General features: G+C 53.8%; 7 protein-coding genes across 7 annotated transcripts; 4 read left to right on the top strand and 3 right to left on the bottom strand.

The window, feature by feature from the left end:
- Nucleotides 1-718: 718 nt before the first annotated feature.
- Nucleotides 719-2,793, top strand: A1O3_00252 (acetoacetate-CoA ligase; the record flags this gene model as incomplete). Its single annotated transcript, XM_007730402.1, has 2 exons — nt 719-2,551; nt 2,626-2,793. The coding sequence occupies 2 exons, from the start codon at nt 719-721 to the stop codon at nt 2,791-2,793; spliced, it is 2,001 nt and encodes a 666-aa protein (XP_007728592.1).
- Nucleotides 2,794-4,516: 1,723 nt separating this feature from the next.
- A1O3_00251 (uncharacterized protein) lies at nt 4,517-5,957 on the top strand (the record flags this gene model as incomplete). Its single annotated transcript, XM_007730401.1, has 2 exons — nt 4,517-4,619; nt 4,687-5,957. The coding sequence occupies 2 exons, from the start codon at nt 4,517-4,519 to the stop codon at nt 5,955-5,957; spliced, it is 1,374 nt and encodes a 457-aa protein (XP_007728591.1).
- A 1,346-nt stretch (nt 5,958-7,303) lies between these two features.
- A1O3_00250 (uncharacterized protein) lies at nt 7,304-9,398 on the bottom strand (the record flags this gene model as incomplete). The annotated part of the gene is made up of 2 exons (XM_007730400.1): nt 7,304-8,034; nt 8,057-9,398. 2 exons carry the CDS (start codon nt 9,396-9,398, stop codon nt 7,304-7,306), a joined length of 2,073 nt encoding a protein of 690 aa, XP_007728590.1.
- A 1,593-nt stretch (nt 9,399-10,991) lies between these two features.
- Nucleotides 10,992-12,664, bottom strand: A1O3_00249 (uncharacterized protein; the record flags this gene model as incomplete). The annotated part of the gene is made up of 2 exons (XM_007730399.1): nt 10,992-11,486; nt 11,546-12,664. 2 exons carry the CDS (start codon nt 12,662-12,664, stop codon nt 10,992-10,994), a joined length of 1,614 nt encoding a protein of 537 aa, XP_007728589.1.
- Nucleotides 12,665-13,459: 795 nt separating this feature from the next.
- On the bottom strand, nt 13,460-16,064 carry A1O3_00248 (uncharacterized protein; the record flags this gene model as incomplete). Its single annotated transcript, XM_007730398.1, has 3 exons — nt 13,460-15,049; nt 15,101-15,884; nt 15,934-16,064. 3 exons carry the CDS (start codon nt 16,062-16,064, stop codon nt 13,460-13,462), a joined length of 2,505 nt encoding a protein of 834 aa, XP_007728588.1.
- A 1,972-nt stretch (nt 16,065-18,036) lies between these two features.
- Nucleotides 18,037-19,152, top strand: A1O3_00247 (uncharacterized protein; the record flags this gene model as incomplete). Its single annotated transcript, XM_007730397.1, has 2 exons — nt 18,037-18,232; nt 18,308-19,152. 2 exons carry the CDS (start codon nt 18,037-18,039, stop codon nt 19,150-19,152), a joined length of 1,041 nt encoding a protein of 346 aa, XP_007728587.1.
- A 438-nt stretch (nt 19,153-19,590) lies between these two features.
- A1O3_00246 (uncharacterized protein) lies at nt 19,591-21,536 on the top strand (the record flags this gene model as incomplete). The annotated part of the gene is made up of 3 exons (XM_007730396.1): nt 19,591-19,976; nt 20,026-20,463; nt 20,513-21,536. 3 exons carry the CDS (start codon nt 19,591-19,593, stop codon nt 21,534-21,536), a joined length of 1,848 nt encoding a protein of 615 aa, XP_007728586.1.
- Nucleotides 21,537-21,648: the final 112 nt, after the last annotated feature.

Raw genomic sequence — 21,648 nt, 5'->3', positions numbered from 1 at the left:
GGTTCCAAACTCCCCCCACCCCGTTGCGAGGTTTCGGACGGAAGTGCGGGACAGCAATGACCATTGACGAGCAACGAGATACCGAGGCACCCTTGATCCGCAGTCTCGAACGTATATTACCGACTATATACGGATATGACCGAAGGCACTACTACTACGAGGCTTTGACAGTCATCACTATCACGACAATCCCAGTTCCATTGTTAATGCAACAGTCAACCTTAGACTTGTCCTTCTTGTCATATCTATAGCAGTATTTTATATCAGGGTTTCCTAAGAGGGCCTGTTCGTATTCCACAGATCCTCGGCTTTTCTTTCGACCACGATCTCCACGGAATTGGGATTGCTACAGTCTTTGCTTTCTGCGCGACCATAAATAACTTCAACAACAAGACATAAAACCAAGCACCGGGCCAGCAACCAGGGGCGACACTATGGCTGAGGAACACCCCATACCACGAAAGCTATGGGAGCATCCCGACCCAAAGAGCACTGAGATGTGGAAGTTCAAGACGAGTTTGGAGCATGCCACCGGACAGAGGTTCGAGGTATGTGCCACTTGCGAGATTGATCATTGTACAGTACATGTACAGCCGGGCAGCAGCCTCCAAGCTTTCCATGAACCAAAGGAAAGGCAACAATCTCAGGGACGTCTGCTCTGCTGTATCTCGAAAATAGCAAGGCGAGCGGATCTGTAAACAGCCAGCTGACGTCCTCAATGCAGAACTACGACGCGCTGTATGACTATTCCTGCAACCACCGCTCCGACTTCTGGCGCCATGTGATACAATACTTTCCCGTTGTGTACAGTGGGACGATCCCGGACGTGGTAGTGGACGAATCTGCCCGCATGGATTCGGTGCCGGCCTGGTTTCCCGGCGTCAAGTTGAACTTTGCCCAGAACATCCTCTTTTCTGGAGACAAGAACGGCCACGCCGTCATCGACGCCGCCAAGGCAGACGGCAAGATCGCCTGCACCGAAGTGCGAGAGGGGAGCTTCCTGGAACCGATCCACCACGTCTCCTGGAAGGAGCTTCGCCAGAGGGTGGGCCAGCTGTCGCAGGCGATGAGAGCCCGGGGCGTTCAGAAGGGAGACCGCATCGCCGTGGTCGCCAGCACCAGCGTCGACACCTTGGTCGTGTTCTTGGCCACTGCCACTCTGGGCGCTCTCTTCAGTTCCAGTTCGACCGACATGGGCGTCAAAGGCATCTTGGACCGACTGACCCAGATCAGACCGAAGTATCTCTTCATGGACGACTGGGCCGTGTACAACGGAAAGAAGATCGACCTACGACCCAAGATGAAGGACGTGATTGCCGGCATGGGCGGAGTGGACGAGTTCGAGGGCATCGTTTCACAGGTCCGCTTCGCCCACTCTCCGGCCGATATCTCGTCGGTGCCTCGCGCGCAGACCTGGTCCGACTTCATCAGTGCAGCCCGATCTTCTGACCTTGAATTCGAGCCGACGAGCTTCTCTGACCCATTCCTCGTCGTATATTCATCCGGCACCACGGGCCAACCGAAATGTATCGTCCACGCCATCGGCGGCGTGGTCCTCAACGCTCACAAGGAAGCCGCCCTCCATCGATCCATGGGCCCAGAATCGACCCAGCTCCAGTACACGACGACGGGCTGGATCATGTACATGAGCAGCGTGCAGGCGCTACTGGTAGGATGCCGGATGCTCATCTACGACGGCAGTCCGTTCACGCCCAATATCACCAACTTCATCAAACTGCTGGGTCAAGAGAAGGTGACGCATCTCGGCATCAGTCCGCGGTATTTGCAAACGCTGCAGTCGAACAGCGTCGTGCCAAAGAACGTGACAGACCTTAGCCATCTCAAAGTGGTGACGAGCACCGGTATGGTACTGTCCGACCAATTGTTCGAATGGTTCTACGACGAGGGGTTCCCGCCTTCCGTGCACTTGGACAACATCTCGGGCGGTACGGATCTGGCTGGCTGCTTCGGGTGCGGCAACCCCATTGTCCCGGTCTATGTCGGCGGATGTCAGTCTCGTAATCTCGGCGTCTCGGTCAAGGTATACGACCAGACAATCGAGGGCGGCGTAGGCATCAAAGGCGTCGAGGTCCCGGACGGTGTGCCGGGTGAGTTGGTTGCCGACAAAGCGTTCCCGACCATGCCCATCAAATTCTACGGAGACAATGGGCCGCAAAAATACTTTGACAGCTATTTCGCGCGTTTCGACAATGTCTGGACGCACGGGGATTTCATTCTGATCCATCCTGTCACGAAACAGGTCTTCTTCCTGGGCCGTGCGGACGGCGTGCTCAATCCAAGTGGCGTCCGATTTGGTTCCGCCGAGATCTACAGCATCATCGAGGCCAAGTTTGCCGATCGCATCAGCGACAGTATCTGTGTCGGGCAAAGGCGGCCACAGGATCCGGACGAGCGAGTGATGCTCTTCTTGCTGATGCAACCCGGCCATCAGTTCACGCCACAGCTAGTGAGAGAAGTCAAGGAGGCGATCCGGAAAGCGACGAGTCCCCGACATGTGCCAAAGTTTGTGTTTGAGACGAAAGAGATCCCGGTAAGTTCGAGCTGCCGCCACCGTTGCAGAGACGCAGATATAGAGACGTGTATGCTAATTGAAGTGACCTCCAGACCACGGTCAACCTTAAGAAGGTCGAACTACCGGTGAAACAAATTGTGTCGGGGAAAGTCATCAAGCCATCTGGGACGCTGTTGAACCCGCAGAGTCTGGACTATTATTATCGGTTTGCAAAGGATGAGAATCTGATTGACGTGGGCGATCTGAAGGCGAAACTATAGTCTATGAGCAGGCCAGCCAGTCTGGAAAAGGAAACGAGATAGACATGGACATAGCCACGGCTGAGATAGAGATAGAACTTGCCAGCGCAACAGGCCCTCAGGCCCCCAGGCGACGCCCAGTGTAGAGAAGAGCTTGATTGCGTGTTCAACGCTTCTGTCTCTGGATCCGGAGGCCAATTGTCTCGGTCACTTGAGGCTGCAGTTTCTGGCGTGCATGAAGTAAGATGTCGAGCGTGGCTGGGGCCAGTGACGCCGTGGTGGAAGACGTATTGCAAACCAACTTGGGGCTTTGACGTATTGCAAACCAAGTTGCGGCTTCGACTTGTTGCAAACCAACTTGCGGGCTTCGATATGTTGCAAACCAACCCGCGGCTTCGACGTCCCCTCTACGCCATGTACTCAAACACTTGAACTTACTCGGAGTCCGTTACTGTTTGAAGCCTGCGCCTGCTTCTTGACCCATGCCATGGGGATCGTGGCGGCTAGCCTCGACCGTCACCCAGACATAGATCGAGTCAGAGATTTGTACTCCGTACAGTCAAGTCTCGTTGCATCGCCATCATTGCCGCCATGATTGTCAGGGGGTCGGTACAGTCTCATAGCATCGCCATCATTGCCGCTACGATTGTCAGAGGGTCGGCACAATGGCCGAGGATGGTCGTGACCTGCAAAGTGACCTGCTACGACATCATCATGATCGGCGAATACCGCGTTGATTGGAGACAACGGACTCTTCGGTAGACACGGTGAGACAAGACCGGTCGCCAAGTCGGTCAGCAGGTGGGGAGGGGAGGGCTAAGGCGCGTCCCGGGCAGGCGAGGCTGACCTTTCCTACTCGGAGTGCATGTGTAGAGTAGAGTAGAAAGAAGTGTGTGCATCTCAACTCGACATATTACATATGCAGACAGTAAATGCAATCGAGCATTCGGTTCTACGCACCAGAACCAGAGTGATAGTCCAGATGGTGATGGTCCTGTCCCTGTCACTGCTATTCCGCACTTTACGCGTCGACGTGCCAGTTCATTTCCCGACGCGTCAGGTGGAGATTGACGCGTCGGGTCCCGCGTCTTGATTCAACGTCGAACGTCGGTCTCTTCTCTTCCCTCGCACCCTGAATGTTTCCGTTTCCCTCGACAATCTGCGCTTCACTGCCCACAGCCCACAACCACACCACACCATCTTCACGACCCAATCGCCGCCTCAACCACCGTTACTCTGCTTCACACCTACTCATCACCTGCAGTAGCCTGCCCGAGCGCGGTGTCTACCCTGCATCCCTCCTTCTCTTCACGTCAATCCATTGGAGCTGTCATCCTTCAGCCAGGGATCTCGCGTCCAGCACAGACTCCGCGTCCAGAACGACGTCCCATCGTGCCATCGCTGCGCCCGCTTGGTCATAGCGCCCACAAGTCCGCCCCTACCATATACATCCTGCCTCTGCCTACCTCGTTGGCAGGTTTTCTGGTTTTCTCCCCTCAGAGTCTCCTGGTAGAGTTCCTCCGCCCTCATTCACTCAACTGCTTCGTGAACGTCACGAAAACAACATCTGTTGCCTGGCCAAACAGCCTTCACTTGAACAATAACCTTCAATCGAGTTGCATAGCTTGGAGGCTTATTCCCACAGACCACACTGTTCCATAAGACCGTAAACAACTCAAGCCAACTCCACGGTTTGTAAACTACTCACAACCAACTCCCCGGTTCGAATCAATAGACAATCACAATGGCAGCTCTAGCTCCAGTCAGCACGCCCACTCGCCATCCGTTCGGCCTTCTCAATGAGTCCAAGATCCGAAGCATGCAAAGCTTGAAGAACCGGCAAAATGGTAGGGACCCCTTTGCGTTGGAGCCATCCTCTTCTTCAGTTCACCCCTGACATGGCTCTTGGTGTAGCAATCACACCCAATTCCGCTCCATGCCTCAAACGACGCGCTGTCTCCCCGGAGGCAGGATCCGACAGCGAGAACATCGACCCCAACATGCTGAATTCTCTGAACAAACGCAAGCGATCGGGCTTTGATGACGATGTCTCTGCTTCCAAGGCTTGTCAGTTTGGCTTGAACGTGACCACTATCTCTTCGACCCCACGCCGTCTCGACACTCCCACACCGCGTCTCGACACGTGCATCAAGCCTTCTCCAAGCGCACCGGCGTCAGCCCCAGTGGCAGCCGCAGGACGGTCCCCAACGCGGAAACGATCAGGCCTTTTGCAGACCCGAAAACGCTTCAACCCACCTGCCTTCCCTCTGAGCAACCAGTCTCCCGCCTTGTCGATATCTGCAGCATTGAACGGGACCAAGAAATCCCGACTCCAGTCACAAGCCCGCAAAGCCCAGGCCCAGAACCCGACACAGACCCAGACCCACGCACGGACACTGGAAGACCTGAAGCCGAAGTCATGGTTCTTCGACATTTTTGAAGAGACCCAAGAGGTGCAGGAGTACCGCATGAACGAATGGACCATGACACAGAGTGCCACGGGGCTGGACATCAGTGACGACGAGGGCAAGGCCACGAAATCCCCCGGCGAGCTGCTCGACAGGGGCAAAGAAAACGTTGATCCAAATGAGCCGTCGGCACCCGTGACAAGATCGATGGCGGCCGCTGCTGTGGCAAAGGCTGCTTCAGGCAAATCGAAAGATGTTGATGCCATGATCGATGACGAGCGACAACCATTGGCAGACCTGAACCCGGCGAAATTCTACGCCGAAGGCCTTGACGCAACAAGTGTGGTGCTTGTTCATGACGATGCCGAGCAAGTACAGGAGCAGGAGAAAGAACTCGACCAAGTACAGGAGCAGGAGCAGGAACTCGTCCCCGAACCCGAACCCGAACTAGAGGCTGGTCAGGACTTTGCCTTCTCGGTCCCAGCCCCTGCCTCAACCTCTGCATCGCTGTCTCTGACAGCCAAGGCCATCGAAGCTCTCGACGTCCCATCCATAGGCGCGATCCTCAGCTCGGCATCACCCTTTGGCTCCGGCAGACAATATGAGGATGTTTCTGTCGCCACTGAAGCTGCCGCCAATAAGGAGGCCGATGGCGAGATCGAGATTGAGATCTGGGAGAGCCAAAGTGCCAAAGATGAGAACGAGAGGGCCGAACTTGACGCGGCAAGCCCGTCTTCTGTCGGCGACAACAATGTCTTTGGGTTGCAGGAACTGTGAGCGGCAAGACGCAGTTTGATTCTAGGTCTCTCGCCTCGCACCAGACACACAATTTGGGTCTGGGTCTCTCTCTTTTTTGGCCTCGCACTTTCCCAGAACACCGGTCCCGTCTCGGCTCGGCCTCCGCGACTGGTTGCTGTAGGTCACCGGGGTCTGCATGTGGTCGTCTGTCCTACAGGATGTATCTGGTTCTGTCCGGTATTGGGGTATGCTCAAGTTCTGGTTCTGTCCGGTATTGGGGTTGTGCTAGTTCTGATTCTGTCACGGTATCAGGGTTCGTGCAAGTCCTGGTTCTGTCACAATATCGGGGTTCGTGCTACTCGATTTAGGTAGTGGTGCAGAGGTCATCGATTGGTGCCTGGCGAATCTGGTCGACCAGCTAGCTCTACGGCGCAATCCATGCGAGATGCCCCTGATCCGTTACGTTTTCTTCGGTTGAGCTTCTGCTCTCGTGGGTCGGTGGGTTTGTGTTGGTTGAGATTCTGCTCTCGTGGGGCCGGTGGGTTTGCGGTGATGTTTGTTGGTTGAGCTTCTTCTCTCAGGGGCTGGGCGGGTTTGCGATGTTGTTTGTGTTTATGTTTGTGTTGGTGGATACCTTAGGTATGATCATGCTTCTACGGCCTCCTGTTGATGTTGATGTTCTGGTCCAGGTCGTGTTTCGGGTCAATGGTCTTGTATTCTTGGCATTTGGGCGGTGCCTTCCTCGGGTGTTTTGGTGATCTGGCAGTTGAACGATCAGTGTTATGGTAGCTGAATAAAGTTCGATCATCAGATTAGGTAGCCACCTAAAAGCCAGTGCGGTCGTCCACCTTACCTTGCCACGATAACGATACGGCTTGAAGAAACAATGGCTGAATGGATGAATTCCTTTCAAGTTGGTCTCAAAACGTATGCTGGGGATCCCAACTCCTTTCTTTTTCTTGGTTAGTTATACAATACATGTTCGAGGATTCAAGCTGCGGTATTCTTCCCATCTCCCATCTCTGCAAATCCGTCCATCTAGCCAGACGGTCTACTTTGGCCTTTATTTTACCCTTCGCTTTGTCAAAGGTTGAAATGTTCCATGTTCGCTATCAAAGGGGTATGGGGGGGAGCCCAGACTATATATTGGGACCGAGAATATTTCAACCTTTGACAATCCCCTCCTCACCAACCTCACGTCGAACTCATCCAGCTCACCACCTTGTGACAGTTATATACGCCAAGTGGCTAATTGACGAGCGAATTAGGTACTTCGTCCTTTTTGGTGACTGTCGTGGTGTAACAGTTTGGGTCAACCGTGACACACCTCAAATCGAACTCATCCTCTTCACCACTTCACGCCGAACTTATCCCTCCTTACTACTTTACATCGAACTCATCCTCTCCTCCAAATGAAACACCACACCACCCGCCTCCCCAGTCACCAGTTTCAAACTCAGCCTTTCGACCTCTTTGGCAAGTGGCAAAGCACCCGAGTCGGCCGGAGAAGCCATGATATCCAGCTCAGGCGTCCTAGTAGTGCGCACGACCGACGAGAAGGCCTTGTCTCTCGCAAAGCCCGTGGCGAGCAATGCATGAGCGCCGACCGCCAGACACAGCAGCGTCAGTCCTACCGCGGAAGCATAGGCCGCGACCAACGGCCAGGGCTCATACTTCCACACCGTGAGCGTTCGGCTGACGTCGCAGGCCGTGGTGGTGGTGTTGGTGACCTGCAGCCGCGGCTCGGAGAGCAGCGAGATGGAGATGTTGTGCGACAGAGCCTCGATGAGAGGGCCGATCTCGAGGTGCGGGATGGCCAGTTCGGCCTGGCCGTAGGCCGTGCTGCCGTTGTAGTGGGTGACCAGGGTCGGGACCAGCGACAGGGTGGTCTGGTCGGTCAGCGTCTGTCTTGGATCGCGATAGATGGTGCCGTTGATCATGGTGATCAGGAGCTGGTACAGCGACGCAACATCCAGCTCGGCGGGACTGAGGTCCGCCCTGATCCCCTCGGCGTCCGGCTGGCCGGCATGGCTGGGTCCTTGGTTGTTCCACGCCTGAGAGGATATGTCCAGCCGATTGACGTGGCTGATGTAGCACTTGGTTCGTCTGTTGGCCACTGGCGTACTTCACCTGCACACGGTACGAGGTGTTCATGAAGTCGCAGAAGTAGGCGTGTACATCGAGCCCCTGCTCGACCGACTCGGTCGGCGACGCCACGGCCGCGAAGACGTTGCTCACCCCGGCCCAGAATTGGCTGGTGTTTTGGTTCAGTCCGGCAGAGTAGACTGGGTCATAGAAGGTCTGTTCATCTGCGAAACTGTAATTCGAGCCACTGCCATACCCGGCAAACCAGTAAGAGCCTGTGGCATACGACGGCCTCGACAACGTCCAAGGCGCTTCGGGATCGTCGATGTTCTGCGCCCGCGTGCATCGGATGGACGGAGCGACGAAGCCGACCGTGTATGTGCAGTTGGGCCCGCATGGAGACGCCCATCCTAGCTGCTGGCCACTTTGGCTGGTGGCTCCGACGATTCGTCGAGCTGTCATGGAAGGCGTGTAGCTGACCCCCGTGTAGGAGACCGTCGACAGCGACAGCGCGGTGCCGAAATCTTGCCAGCTTTGGTCCGCCATGTTGAGCGTCGGCACGATGCAGTCCACGTTCCTGGTCGAGCGGGCCAGTGAGCCCACAGACAGTGCCGTGGGGGACACCACCGCGACCAAGGGCAACAGCCAGACCACAATCGCCATCAGCGTGGCCAGGAAGGCCGATCGCCATAGGTCCCAGGTGAGTAACTTGATCAGTGACTCCTGCACGGCGAACAAGGCGTCGATCGCCCTGACCGTGACACCAGGCTTGGTCTGCTGCAGCGTGAACCACAGTCGCTGCGCATACGCCAGCGAGATGGCAGCGCCCAGCGAGAACTTGACCACGAATGCCATGGCCAGTGAGTATCGATTGTTCCAGACCTGGTTGGACACGGGTTGGTCGTTCAGCGACTGGAGGAAGAAGTGATGGCCTATTGCCACGCCCAGTCCGAGCAGGAAAAATGCAGCCGCAGTTGTAGGGAGGACCCAATAGATATTTCGGGACGACGAGGCTGAATGGTCTCCCGATGGCGACGGTGCTGTTCGATCTCGATCGGAAAGAGGTTGTGATGTCGTGGTACAGGCATATTTGTGAGTCGACTTGGGAGCCAGGGGGACAGGCTTACGGCTAAGTCGCTGGTTATGAGACGGCGAGGTGTAGCCTGGAGAGGATTCCTGGTTATCCTGGCCATCCTGGTCGTGGTTGTGGTTGTGGTTGTCGCCGTGGTCGTGGTCGTGGTCGTGGTCGTGGTCGTGGTCGTTCATCACGGTCGGCACAGGAGGCACAGGAGGCACCGAAGACACAGGTTGCGCAATCTCATGCTTTCCTTCGAGAGGGGCGTCAGGATCCGCTCTCCCTTCCGCTTGATGAGGTTCTGGTGTCGACGCCGCCATGAATTTGTACGTTCAGCCTCAAGACCCTGGCAGAATGCTCAGATGTCAGTCGATGTACTGTAACCAGCCTAGAAAGCACAGATCCGAGTCGATGTGCTGTAACCAGCCTCGAAAGTGAAAGTCATGGAAAATTAGAAGAGGAGATTGACCTGGGTGTCCTTCCAATGGTATCTTGAACAGAGCCTCAATGTATGTATTTCCAATGGTGTCTTGAACCTCGGCGCAGAGAAGAAGGCCGCCTCTAGAATCGTGGCTTCAGCTCTGCACAGAGCCTCAAGTATTAGTACCTCTGGGAGTCATGCAGACTTACTCTGTACCTCTGGGAGCCAATCATGCAGACTAAGTCGGGCCAGACCACGGCATGCGAAGAACACGCTGGCAGCCCCTAAGCCCCGCCTGGGACGACAAGAGACGGGAGAGCAGGACCGACCATTCATTGCATGAGTGGCGATGCCTCTCTCTTCCTGCTTCGACAGATCGACTTTGCGAACCCATGGCCTTTTCGGGCGTAGAGTGCGGCTGAGAACCAGAACCAGAACCAGGGGGTGCTGCCATGAATCGGAATCGCGTCGCCAGCCAGCCACTTCAAGTGCCCATATTCTCATATGCTCGAACCACAGCCCTTGCAAAGCGCCACCAAAGCCAAATACGGAGTACGGATACACAAGAGAGACACCACACCACACCAGCTCTAAGCGACAAAGAGCGCAAGGGAGCCCTCGAGGTCGTGGTGGAGGGATGTCCAGCCAGGAATTAGGAGAGGCAGAAGTCGAGCAAGAAGTCGAGCGAAGATGGGCTGTTCCAGTGCTAGTGACCAGGACTTCCCAACCGTGCATTCATCAATCACGACAGTCCAGCTGGTGAGGTGGTGAGGTGGTCGAATGGGCTGCCCAAACAGTGGCGATGCATGCCACACCCTAACCTAGTGCTTGACGCGGTATCGATGTATATTAGCGAGAGCTGAGTCGTCGACCCTGGTCAGCCCAAGCACTAGAGCTGAGCGCCCCGCACATCTTCCTCTCCACGGACGACGGTTCGGTTCGGTTCGGTGTGGATTCTGGATGGTGCTTCGAGTCGTCAAAGCCAGTGAGTGGCGCTGAGTCTGGGCCTGGCTGAAGGCCGATTAGGAAGGATTGGCACCAAACCAGGCCATCCGTATCCGTATCCGTATCCGTACACTGTCAAAGAGAGCAAAGCTGGCCAGGGTGGCTAAAGCTACTCCTCGGGGCTGTTGCGGTTTGTAGTTAGCGGACAGTCTTACACCTTATGCACTCCAGACTCCTTGCTTTGACCGGTCCTTCAATCGTGGGTGGCAATAGCGGCCCGGCTCCCGATGTTGAGTAGTTCTGCCATGTGCAAGTGCTTTGGCTGGCTGGGTCCAGACTCCGCCGATGCGCGTCCAGGGATTCTCAGCCTCGTATTTGACGTATCTACGGATGCTCCGTTTGATGTGCTCGAACTCTTCATCGGGAGGCTTCGATGGATACATTGGATGCTCTCTTGTCTGGCCGCTTCGTTCCAAGACAGTGTAGAAGGTCGGCTTTATGTTAACTCTCCCAGAAATAAATGCGCCGTCCGCTACTTCTGCCCAATCTAATTCCCGACTTTCGGTCGTACATAAATCCCCGCTTCGCCTTCGATAAGCAGAGAATCCTGGCAGATAAGATTCCAAGGATCAGGGAAAAGACACAACTGCGGTTGAGGAGGATCCGACCCGAGCCCGTAGACTCTCACCAGGATGTACACGTCGGTTTGGGTGGCCGGGGTGGAGAATCTCCCAGACCATTTCTTCGCCATGGAGATCTGGTTATTACTCAAGAGGGCCGGCGTGTGCAGGCCGCCCAGGCTAGATTTGACTTCCAAGTGGTAGGTGATGTTCCCCTGACCAGTGGGACTCTCAAAGTTCGGGACGTGTTCGCTCAGATACATGCGCATGCGTCCGTCGGTGTCGACGTAGGTGAAATCGGCAAAGTCCTTCTCGCGAAAGTCATCGCTGAATGGATTTGGAAAGGCTTTAGTTCGAGCTCGACTGGTCCAGTTCTCGGGCGTGAAAAGTGGTGACAGCTTGTCTTCCAGAAACTTGTAAACCTGATTTTCACGTCGGTTAGAAAGCTGGTTTGGTGCCATAGGTAGTCAGAAATACTCACCAGGTGTTCTCCCGCAAATCCAATCTCATGTGGCATGTCTTCAGGCGATTGCTGAGCGACAAAGCTGCTTCCACCATAGCTGCTCCTGTGACGCCGTCCAGACGACCAGGGATGATTCGACTGTCGAAACGCCTTGGTTGGGGTTTCCAATGCCCCGTGTACATGGTTCGGAGAGGATTGTGGCGCGTCCAAGTCTGCCTGGGCCTCTGACGAGTTGTCGACAATGACGCGCGACGTTGCCGACGTATTTGCCCCCAATGAACTGCTCATGTCGGCATCTGGCTTGGTCACCCGAGGCTGGGGAGAAGGTGAGTTGAAAGTGAATTCGAAGCCGGTAGCCATGCCGAAGACGGGCACTGAAGATTGGCTGGGCTCTGCTCCCGAAGGAGCATGGGGAGGTGCAAGCCGGTCGCGGAAGACATCATGAGTCGTGTCAGACAGCTTTGCCTTACTCAGGCTTGCGGTCAAGCGCGCAATATACTCGTCTGGAGCAGTCTCCCCGTCTGTGGCAATCCCATCGGATCTTGCCTCACTGGAGGCAGCCTGGTTCAACCGTCTTTTCAATGAGAACGGGGAGGAGACTGCTGCCTCATTTCGTAATTGTCGTCTCTGTGAGCTGGGCCTTTGTGATGGCCCGCGGGGTTGTGATCCCCAGGATTCTTCGTCCGCACCACTACCACTCCTCTCATTGCCGATCTGCAATTGTTGGAAGGCCAATCCGAGGCTGTCGTTGGGATCTTCAGCAAGGGTAACGTCATCGGAATCTTCGGCCGGGTCGTCTTCAGCCACGACTTCGACGACGGCGGTCGGATCGGTCTTGATACCTGCTCTTTCGAGTCCTTCAATGAATTGCTCCACTTTCTCCGTTGTGAGGACTTTCACAAGAAGTTCGCGACTGGCGTTTCCCAAATCAAAGCGTTCTGCGAAGCGTTCTGATAATGGGACGATGATGTCCATGAGCTCTGAGTCTCGCCGGATTTTAACATGGAGCTCTGCATCTGCGTCCAGCAACAGAACCTCTCCCTTCTCGTCGCGGCCATACCTCTTCGTGCTGGCATCAAGAACGTATCGCCTGATAGTTATGTCTGGAACTCGAAAAGCCCTTATGTTGCTAAGCATTGCTGTCACCTGGTCGGCTCGCTGATTCGGTTTGTTTTCATGACACACAATGCTTGCTTCTGTCAGACATGAATCTGTGACGTGGAGAGGACAAATAACTTACCCAATGATGTATCGACTCTGCCTTCGGAGCCTATTGCTAAGCGCAGCATCTGCCACTTCGGATATCTCACCTTGGTTGGGCTGACTCTCTTCTTTCCGGACGCTCTGAGACAAACGCTTGGAGTCAATCGACAACTTGCTAAAAACATTCTGCATTGATGATTTGAAGAGGTTTCCAGTGACATCAAGTAATGGCAAGAATCCCTCAAACTTTAATCGTAGAAAGTTCAAGTCCGCAATCCAGAACGTATCTCCGGCTCGGAGCAACCGTGCCGCTTGGGTAGCATCATTACATTCACCTTGAGTAACTGGGAAAATGTGAAGCGGAAGCAATCGTTGTCTTTGACTTGTTGATATGGAGGCCTTGCCGAGGAAGGAGTCCAGAGCAGGCAACATATTCTGGCGTAAAAGGCCGGTTTGGTCAAGCTGTCGTGTTGACTCCATGTCTTCAAGCTCCGAGATTAAATCGTCAAGCCCTGCGTCCCTTACCTTCAATAGGGTCTGAAAAAGAGTTTCGCACCCGCGATAGAGTTTGGAGAGAACAGGCGCCTTCGTGCAAGGAAATGAGGCCCTCCAGACACACTCCTCTGGCCGAAACCACCCTCCGGGGGCCACGCATATCAGATTTTCAGTCCGGAAACTCGCCCTGGTTCATCGCTGTCAGAAGCTACTGCATCCATAGGAGCGTTGAACTCACAATTTTGAGCTGTCCAAGGCCGGATATGCTGCCATGGCTTTGTAAACAGTTTTAGCCGTCGCCATCACTCGTCCCTGGTCATTGCTTGCTTTCAAAGCCCGGAGCTGTTTCACAAAAAATTCCGGCGAGAGCTCAGTCTGTACTCCAAATTTGCGGAGAAAGCTCCAGTCCGTGTCTTGTGGATCAACCAGCTGTAGAACAGGGAGAAGACCCAGGCTGACAGACGACAACGACGGCAAGGTTGTCTCGCACAGTTTCTGCACGCCTTGATCGGTGCTTACCTCGATGTTGCTGATATCCATTGTAAGTGTTTGGCCTCCAAACGTATCACCATAGCCCCAACGATATTGCGACTTCAGGAGCCAGAGAAATTCCTTGGATCCATTTCTCGTCAGGATATGCCACATTGCACCAGAGAGTCGTCCACCTGAATTAAGAGGAGGCAACTGGTACACTTCTTCTACGGAGCACAAGAATTGGGACCAGTTTTGTCTCTCGCCTTCCTTTACTCCCCCTTCGTAGTCTGGATGTAGCCAAATGATACCGGAAAAGTCGTCTGCAAAAAGCCGTCTGAGAGATTTTCCTGGTGTCCCAAAAGGAAGATGGACTCTTTCCCGGTATCGACAAGTAAGATTGGAGTCAACGAGGCGTAAGCGGAGTGGTTGGCCATATTGAGGTTGATAGCGAGCGCGAAAGATGTACACTGCATGCGAGATGAGGGTTTTCAAAGATGGCCAAACTACCATTGTTGTATGGCAGTCGAGTATCATCTTGCATATCTCTGTCTCATCACATGGTTTGACGCCTAGCAGTCGGTAGAGCTGTCTGCGGTCGCGATCATCGGCAGCTGACGCCTGGACGAAGCAAAATTGGAGGCCAGTGGGGAGGGCGATGCGGCGGCCTTGATCCAAAAGGACCTTTTTATTTGCGCAAGTAGCACCAGAGGCCCATGAGCCGTCATCCAGCGGGATGATCCGCAGAGCTTTGAAGGCCTCGAATACGGGTGAATAGGACTGATATGGTCTGACCGAGAAATGATTGCAGAGCAGTCTCGCGACGCGGGAGTGCCATTCCGTTGTCTTTGATGAGAAACTTGCCATATGCGCTGATATGTATTGATCCAGCAACTCCACGAAGTGCGAGATGTCGAAGGGAGTGACACCTAGCTTACGGAGGATCATTGCCGAGTTGTCAGAGTAGGCATTCGATCTTACCCGCTGTGCGTATGTGCCCTCGGTGATAAGAAGTCCGCCAGTGGCGTCACGAAACTCATCTGATGCAGTCAGACAATCCTGAGGCACCAGGAAAACCCCGTCTTGCAACTCTGATCGAACGAGTAGCTTTGATCGCAGTTGTTGGATGGTGGAATCAGCAATTTTTCTCATGTACGGGTCGTGAATAGACCACAGAGAGCCCAAATATTCGGGCCAACCAAACCTCATTTGAGATTGTGCCGATGTTGCCAACTGTTCAAAGGCAAGGCCGAGCGCCGTGGCAATTCCGCTCTGGAGAGATTTATTCCATTCTCGGTCGCTATCAATACCTTTTCGATTGGCAGTCAAGACAAAATCAGCATGAATAAGAAACTGTGCCACTCTTAGGATCAAAGCGTTTCGCAAGAGCAGCAATGGTCATACCTTAAATCCAAAGGAATTCACCGGTAGGTATGCATAGGTCTTTTGGCCTTCGGCAAGCGGTGTGTGATGGCGGTGTGGAAAAGCAAGCACAATCGTCGTTCTATCGCTGTCGGATTGAACCTGGGCGCCAGGTTGACGTGGAGGCATGTCCTTGAACCTGTATTGAAATATGATATAGTCCATCGTCGTATCAGGGCGGCCGTCGATCCTTGTCTCCATTCTTTTACCATTACGTCCCAAGTCTTGGAGCCGTCCAAGCTTCTCAAACGGCTGTCCAACTGAGACCTTCAAATTGATCACTTTGATATTTCGGGTAAACAGTAGGAAGGTGAAATCAAATGAGGCCAGATGTTGGCGCAACCTGAACACGTCAACTTCGGGCTTGAAACGCAGCTCGATTGATGTGTTTGAGGAGTCTTGTGGTGTTTTGTCAAGCCAAATGGGCAGAACCATGCCGACGTTGCCAAGAGGAGGTCGTGTATCTAGTTGGAAAGAGTAGACACCTGAGTGAATTGTGACGACATCTGCAATTTTGAAAATCGACTTGAATCCAATGCCCTTTTCCCCAATCGTGTCATTCTGACCAGCCTTTGAGCTGTAGCCCACCGCACACAGCGACTCGACATCAGCCCTGGTGAAGCCGATTTCGTTGGTCTGGTAAGTCAGAGAATGGCTGGTCAGGACGAAGTCGACACGAGGCGTGGCAAGATATTTGCTGTCATCCGCGTTCTGGAGCAATTCCCAGAAAAAGTGAGTGAGATCACCGTAGAGGCCATCAGAAAGGCTGCAATTTGGTTAGCAGGAGTCTCTGGGGTTAGGGTATGTGCGACCACATTTTCAGTCCATTGGAAAGGTCACGAAGATTGATGTCATTCTCGATACCGACGGCACTGACATCTCTGGCGATGTGACGTCTCGTCCAGAATGAATCGATATGTTCTTTTGCTTCTGCGCGGGTGGGCATGATTGCACGGTGAGAGCTGCTCAGGGCCTGCACTTTAGGCGACGAGGCGAACGGGAAAGAGAATTGTCAAGGCAAGATTGTCTGGTGGGGTATTATGTACATCTTGGTCTCTGGTCTCCTTCTACCAGGCCGCAAGGACAAGTACTAGCAGCTGGTCGGGCGCAGGCTCCTGGTTTCAGATAGCGCATGTGAGGTGTAGGTGTGGTGGACACCCAAATCTTGAGCAGACTCGTTGCTCGTTGCTCGCTGAGCTTGAGTCACGGACAAAGATAAGAGTGCTGCCTTCGAGATTCGTCCATGTGAGCATGCCAGCCAGGCCTCGCCGTGCGATGGCCCTCTGGCCCCCAAAGATGTGGGGATAGGCGGCTAGGAGGTGAGACTGCATATCTTGAGACGACTAGTCCGAATGTAAGCGCCGACAAGAGTATCGGACCAGGAGGAAGGCGGATTTCATAGCCGAATGAACGGCCGGATGAATCGTCGACAGAGTCTCCGTACAGAGGATGCACTGTAGATTTACTCGGGAAAGCATCGCAGAGATGGATCAAAGTGGTGGACAGAAGGACAGTACGTGTGTTGTCTGTGGTCTCGAAAGGCAAATGACGAACGGGTGTTCCGGGCAGGTGCCGGGGGTCTTGGCTTGAGCCGCACAAGCAGGTCTGCCGCGGCGGCAAGCCTAAGGAGCCTCGGGAACCCCCGGGAAATGACAGCGCCAGGCGCCACGGCGCTAAACCGCAGCCTAGGGAGCCCCTGTGGATGTGGGGACTACCTGGTATCTACTGGAACCCTGTCTGTTCGTAAAGCGTCAAGCTCGAGGTGCTCCGTACTCGGACTCGACTCTTTTCGGTGAACTGCCAGATGCCCTGACGCCCGGCTGAGATAGATGCCCAGTCGAGAGGCAGGTGTAGCCGATTGCTAAGAGGCTTAAAGGCTTAGGAGACTTAGGCCTAGATTGGGCCCTGGTGTGTCTAGGGAGTGCCTAGGGAGGGCTAAGGTGACGTTCAGCCGTTCTCGAGTAGATATAGCTCCCACATCTTTCCTTTTTCCACTTTTGGCCAGCACCTATTATGTGTACCGCGCAGGCCAGACCAGGCCATCAAATATGCCTCCCTCTGTCAGCTGGTCTTGGTTGGCTCTCTAAGCGATGGTTGGACCGCTTCCTGCCGCGGTCCCTGGCGAACGTCAGTCTCTTTCAGCGTCTAACCATGATTCATTGATGCCTCCCCAGGAATGCGCAATGTCCAACCCTGGCGCTGACCTGTGTCTGCCTGGAGAGAATGTCTGGGGCTCTCTCGGCTTGAATGGCATCAACCTGAGCCTCATGCTGGTTACGACGGTTGGTCATCGTCATTAGCATCATCTTTCTCATCATAACATTAACAGTACGATCAAGCATCGGGCAAAGCTTCATGAAGACATGGGGCACCCTGCAGACCCTGGACAGCTTTAGCTTGACCACGCTCTGCACTGCCATCGGGCTGAAAACTCAACACCACACCACATGATAACCTGCATACGCTAGACTCGCCTACTACGGGAAGTGAAGTGTCCAGCCCAATGGCTTCCATGCTTGACCAAACCCGTCCCCGGTGGCTGATATATGCCCATCGAGACAGTCAAAATGACCGTCGATGGCGCCGTCGGTGATGCCCATATTGGGTACAGCCCTGTCAGTGCGTGAGACATCATGCCGTGGCTGAGGTTGAGTCGAGGACATTCCTCGCTTCAGGCCGCTCGTACTATTGGGCTCGAGTATTTGGACCGGCAGTGTCCTTGACTTGAGCCACCATGAGATGTTTCTTTTCGCCATCTTGTCTATCCTGCCCTCTCTCGACACCATTCACGACACCCTTGGTGAATGATGGCAGGCACGCTATTGCTGTGGACCTTGATGTCCATCATCTGGCCTGTTCTTTCAGCACCATTGGCCTCATCTTTGGCGGCACGTGAAGATGGACTCCTCCATTTAACCATGAGGCAAAGCGTCTCCCAAAGAGATGTGCATCGCCGCGACTTACCGGTGACTCTGCCCAACGCTGATTACCAATATCTCATCGATCTCGACATCGGAACACCCGCGCAGAGTATCAGCCTTGCCGTGGACACAGGCAGCAGTGATGTCTGGGTCTTTGGCCCTAGCTCTTGCACCGCTTGCTCGGGCGGAGTGTGTAAGTTGACCGGCGTCAGCCCTCGGGTTGGGAAATGTTTCCGTTTCCGTGACTGAATTCGATTCTCATTCTCAGTTGATCCAACCCAATCAAGCACCGGCTTCTACGAGAATGATCTTGGAGACTTTTCGACATCTTACTATGACAACACCACCGTTACGGGTTACTACATCACAGTTACGGTCACAGTGGCCGCTGCGACCGTCACTGGAGTCACCCTGGGCGTGGCTACCAAGACGAATTCTCTCTACTGGTCCATCCTGGGCATTGGTTTCGATGGAGCCGAAGCCAGCCAGGTCAAGCACAACGGTTTTCTGGATGACCTCTACAAGCAAGGCGTGATAACGTCGCACTCGTACAGCATTCATCTCGATGACCAAGATGCTGCCAGTGGCACCATCATCTTCGGCGGCGTCGACTCAACCAGATACTCGGGCGAGCTCGTCTCCTTGCCCATTGTCCCCTACTCCGACAGCGTACCTCGCCTGCAGGTCACATGGACGTCTCTGTCTCTAACCGATGCCTCTGACACCACGACGGCCTTGACACAATCAGATCTATCATCTCCTGTCATCTTGGACACCGGGTCCACCACCGCGATTCTGCCGGTTGACATCTTCAACGAACTGGCGTCCTTCTTTGGCGTCCACCAAGCTGACAATGGAGTCTACACTGTCCCGTGCCAAGTGCCAGAGGGCTATTTCACATTTGGCTTCGGCGCCGGCCCCGCCATTACGATCCAGGTTCCCTTTTCCCAGATCGCGGTGCCGGATATTGGTGGGTCCGGCACCTGTCTTTTTGGGTTCCAGCCGCAGGCAGATAGCCTCATCTTCTTCGGCGACTCGTTCTTGCGGAGCGCCTATGTCTACTACGATTTCGACGCCTCGACAATCAGCCTGGCCCAAGCGAAGACCACATGAGTAATACTTATGCTAGCATGTTTAGATCTGAACAGTCCAAAACCCTGTTCCTATGCAGCGGGGGCTATGGGCTATGGACCATGAGGGTTGATCAAGTCACTTGATGGGGGTACGGAACCAGACTTTAGTGAACCGTATAGGGTATAGTCATTCTTAGCGTGTAACATTATGTCCCTATTGCGCCAAGGCACTCGAACTGGATGTACATGTTACATGACAATAGCCCCCAGTTTTTATCTCCCGATTACATCCTAATTCCACACTGTGCATTGATTTCACAAGTCCACCGTGACCCATGGCTCCTGCTCTACGCTCATCGATCCAGAAACCCAGCTCACGAACGAGGAAGGGGACTGTTTGTATCTCCTGCCGACAGCTCAAGGTAAGAGAAAGGTCTCTCGTTCCCAATGAACCTCTCTGAAACACTAATACACAGTCATGTCTCCCAGCTCAAATGTGATGCCGCCGCTCAGTCTCCCTCGCCCTGTACACGTTGTGCAAGGACCGGTCGGAACTGCTCGATCGACCCTGCCTTTCGCCGGATCTCTCAAAAGAGGTAACCAGGTCTTACACAAAGGCCGATCGAGATTACAGTCTACTAACAAGCTCTTCGTACCACATAGCCATCTTCTTGCCCTAGAACGACAGCTCCAAAGCACGCGGGATGAGTTGGAACGGTACAAGGAAGCAGCCCTGGGTCCATCTGAAGAGCTGAGTCCGAGAACCCTGTCAAACGGCCTGGCCCATGAACATCCCTACATCACAGAGCAGATCCTGGAGACGGTCAAAGTCGGTCCCAGTGAAATCCTTACCTTGATCAATCAGTAACGTTCGGCACCCCCTCGACAAGATATCTCATTGACCGACCACCAGATACTACACCATCTATGACCCGCAATTCCCCATTCTCCCAAAGAAGGAAACTTTTCTTGCTCATTACAACGCAAATACATTGTTACTCTGGACAATGCTTGCCATTGCTTCAGGGAGCTCGGCTCAGATGTCGCCACTGTTTAATTCTCTGGTTGACCCGGTCCGCCGCTTGGCCGGTGATCTATACAGCCACCAGAGCCGTGGTTTAGAAGCCGTGCAGGCTTTGCTGCTTCTCTGCGCATGGCCCTTCCCGTATGCACAGACAGTCAACGATCCCTCTCCGATGTATGCATCATTAGCAACGAACATAGCATATCAGATTGGTCTGCACCGACCGTCGTTTCGCTCCGACTTCGAATACAATGTTTCAACCCTGGACGAGACTTTGGAACAAGCCCGGCAAAAAGCTTGGTATGGCTGCTTTATTATCAACCACACGTATGTACATAGTTTTGAGTCTCTTTTGTGCGTTCTAACCAAATTCCAGAGTTACAATGAGATTAGGGGTGCCTTCGATAGTTAGGTTGAACCATTCTATTGTGTCAGAAATCGCACAAGGATCGTCATCACACCTGCCGCCGATTTTGCATAACTTATTGCACATTGCCTTCCTCAGCGAAAAGACGAATTCGGTCCTTGGTGACGACGTATCGATCCCTTCTGGACTCTTGCCTCAGCCTTTGAGACTGTTGCAACTCTTCGACCGCGACTTTCAATCCATCCGAAAAGTGCTGGAAAACACAATGTCAAAGCAAGACAGGATCTTCTTCTTGTCGTCACAACTGCATCTTTATTCCTTCGCATTGAACAGTTACAGTGCCAGCACTCCTTCGCACGAGGCCACCGCCCCGGACATCGAGAAAGAGGAATTCGTGGCCAAAGCCATGCAGGTGATCGTCGATTTATTACTCCTTGCCCAGCATGATGACCAAGGTCAGAGCAAGGTGTGGCCTGCTTTCATCAAACAATGCATCATTTATGCAGCTAGTCTTGGGGTCGCAGCCATAGGCATGTCTGAGCACTCAGAGAGTGGCCAGCGGACTTCACTGGTGGAGGCATGCCGAGCAGGTAACAGTCTTATTCAATCTTGGTCGTTATTCAACAAAGACCACTACTCGCGCATGTCAACCCATGTCTCCAATCTCCTTGATTATGTCGAAATTGGGTCCTCCACCGGCATCCTGTGGCCCGAGCTACAGCATAAGCATGCCAATACGTCCTTTCTCAGGCCACCAATCGAATCTCGGATGTCCCTCAATATGCTATACAATACTATCTGGCGCGCCAAACGTCTCTATTCGGGCTCCCGAAGTATGGTATCTGCACTGAGAGAACAAAGGCATGGTGTCGCAGCATCCCCCGCTGAGCCCTCAACCGAACTTCGAGACCATGACTTCATGCAGATGCGCACACCGACATTTGATGATTTTGGCCTGATGAACGAGTTTGCAGACCCTCAGGGTTTTGACATATTCGCAGATTGGCAAGATCTACTCGGTAATTCGACATGATTTATGATCATCTTTTTGCTGTATGTCCCCAGATGGAAACGAAACGAGATTGCGTGGATGAAAAAGAATAGGGAAATTTTAATACACACCACAAGAACCTTCTCTTGGTCTT

This window comes from Capronia epimyces (assembly GCF_000585565.1).
Source record: "Capronia epimyces CBS 606.96 chromosome Unknown aczIQ-supercont1.1, whole genome shotgun sequence".
NCBI lineage: Eukaryota > Fungi > Ascomycota > Eurotiomycetes > Chaetothyriales > Herpotrichiellaceae > Capronia > Capronia epimyces.
This window is presented reverse-complemented; position numbering and strand designations above follow the sequence as displayed.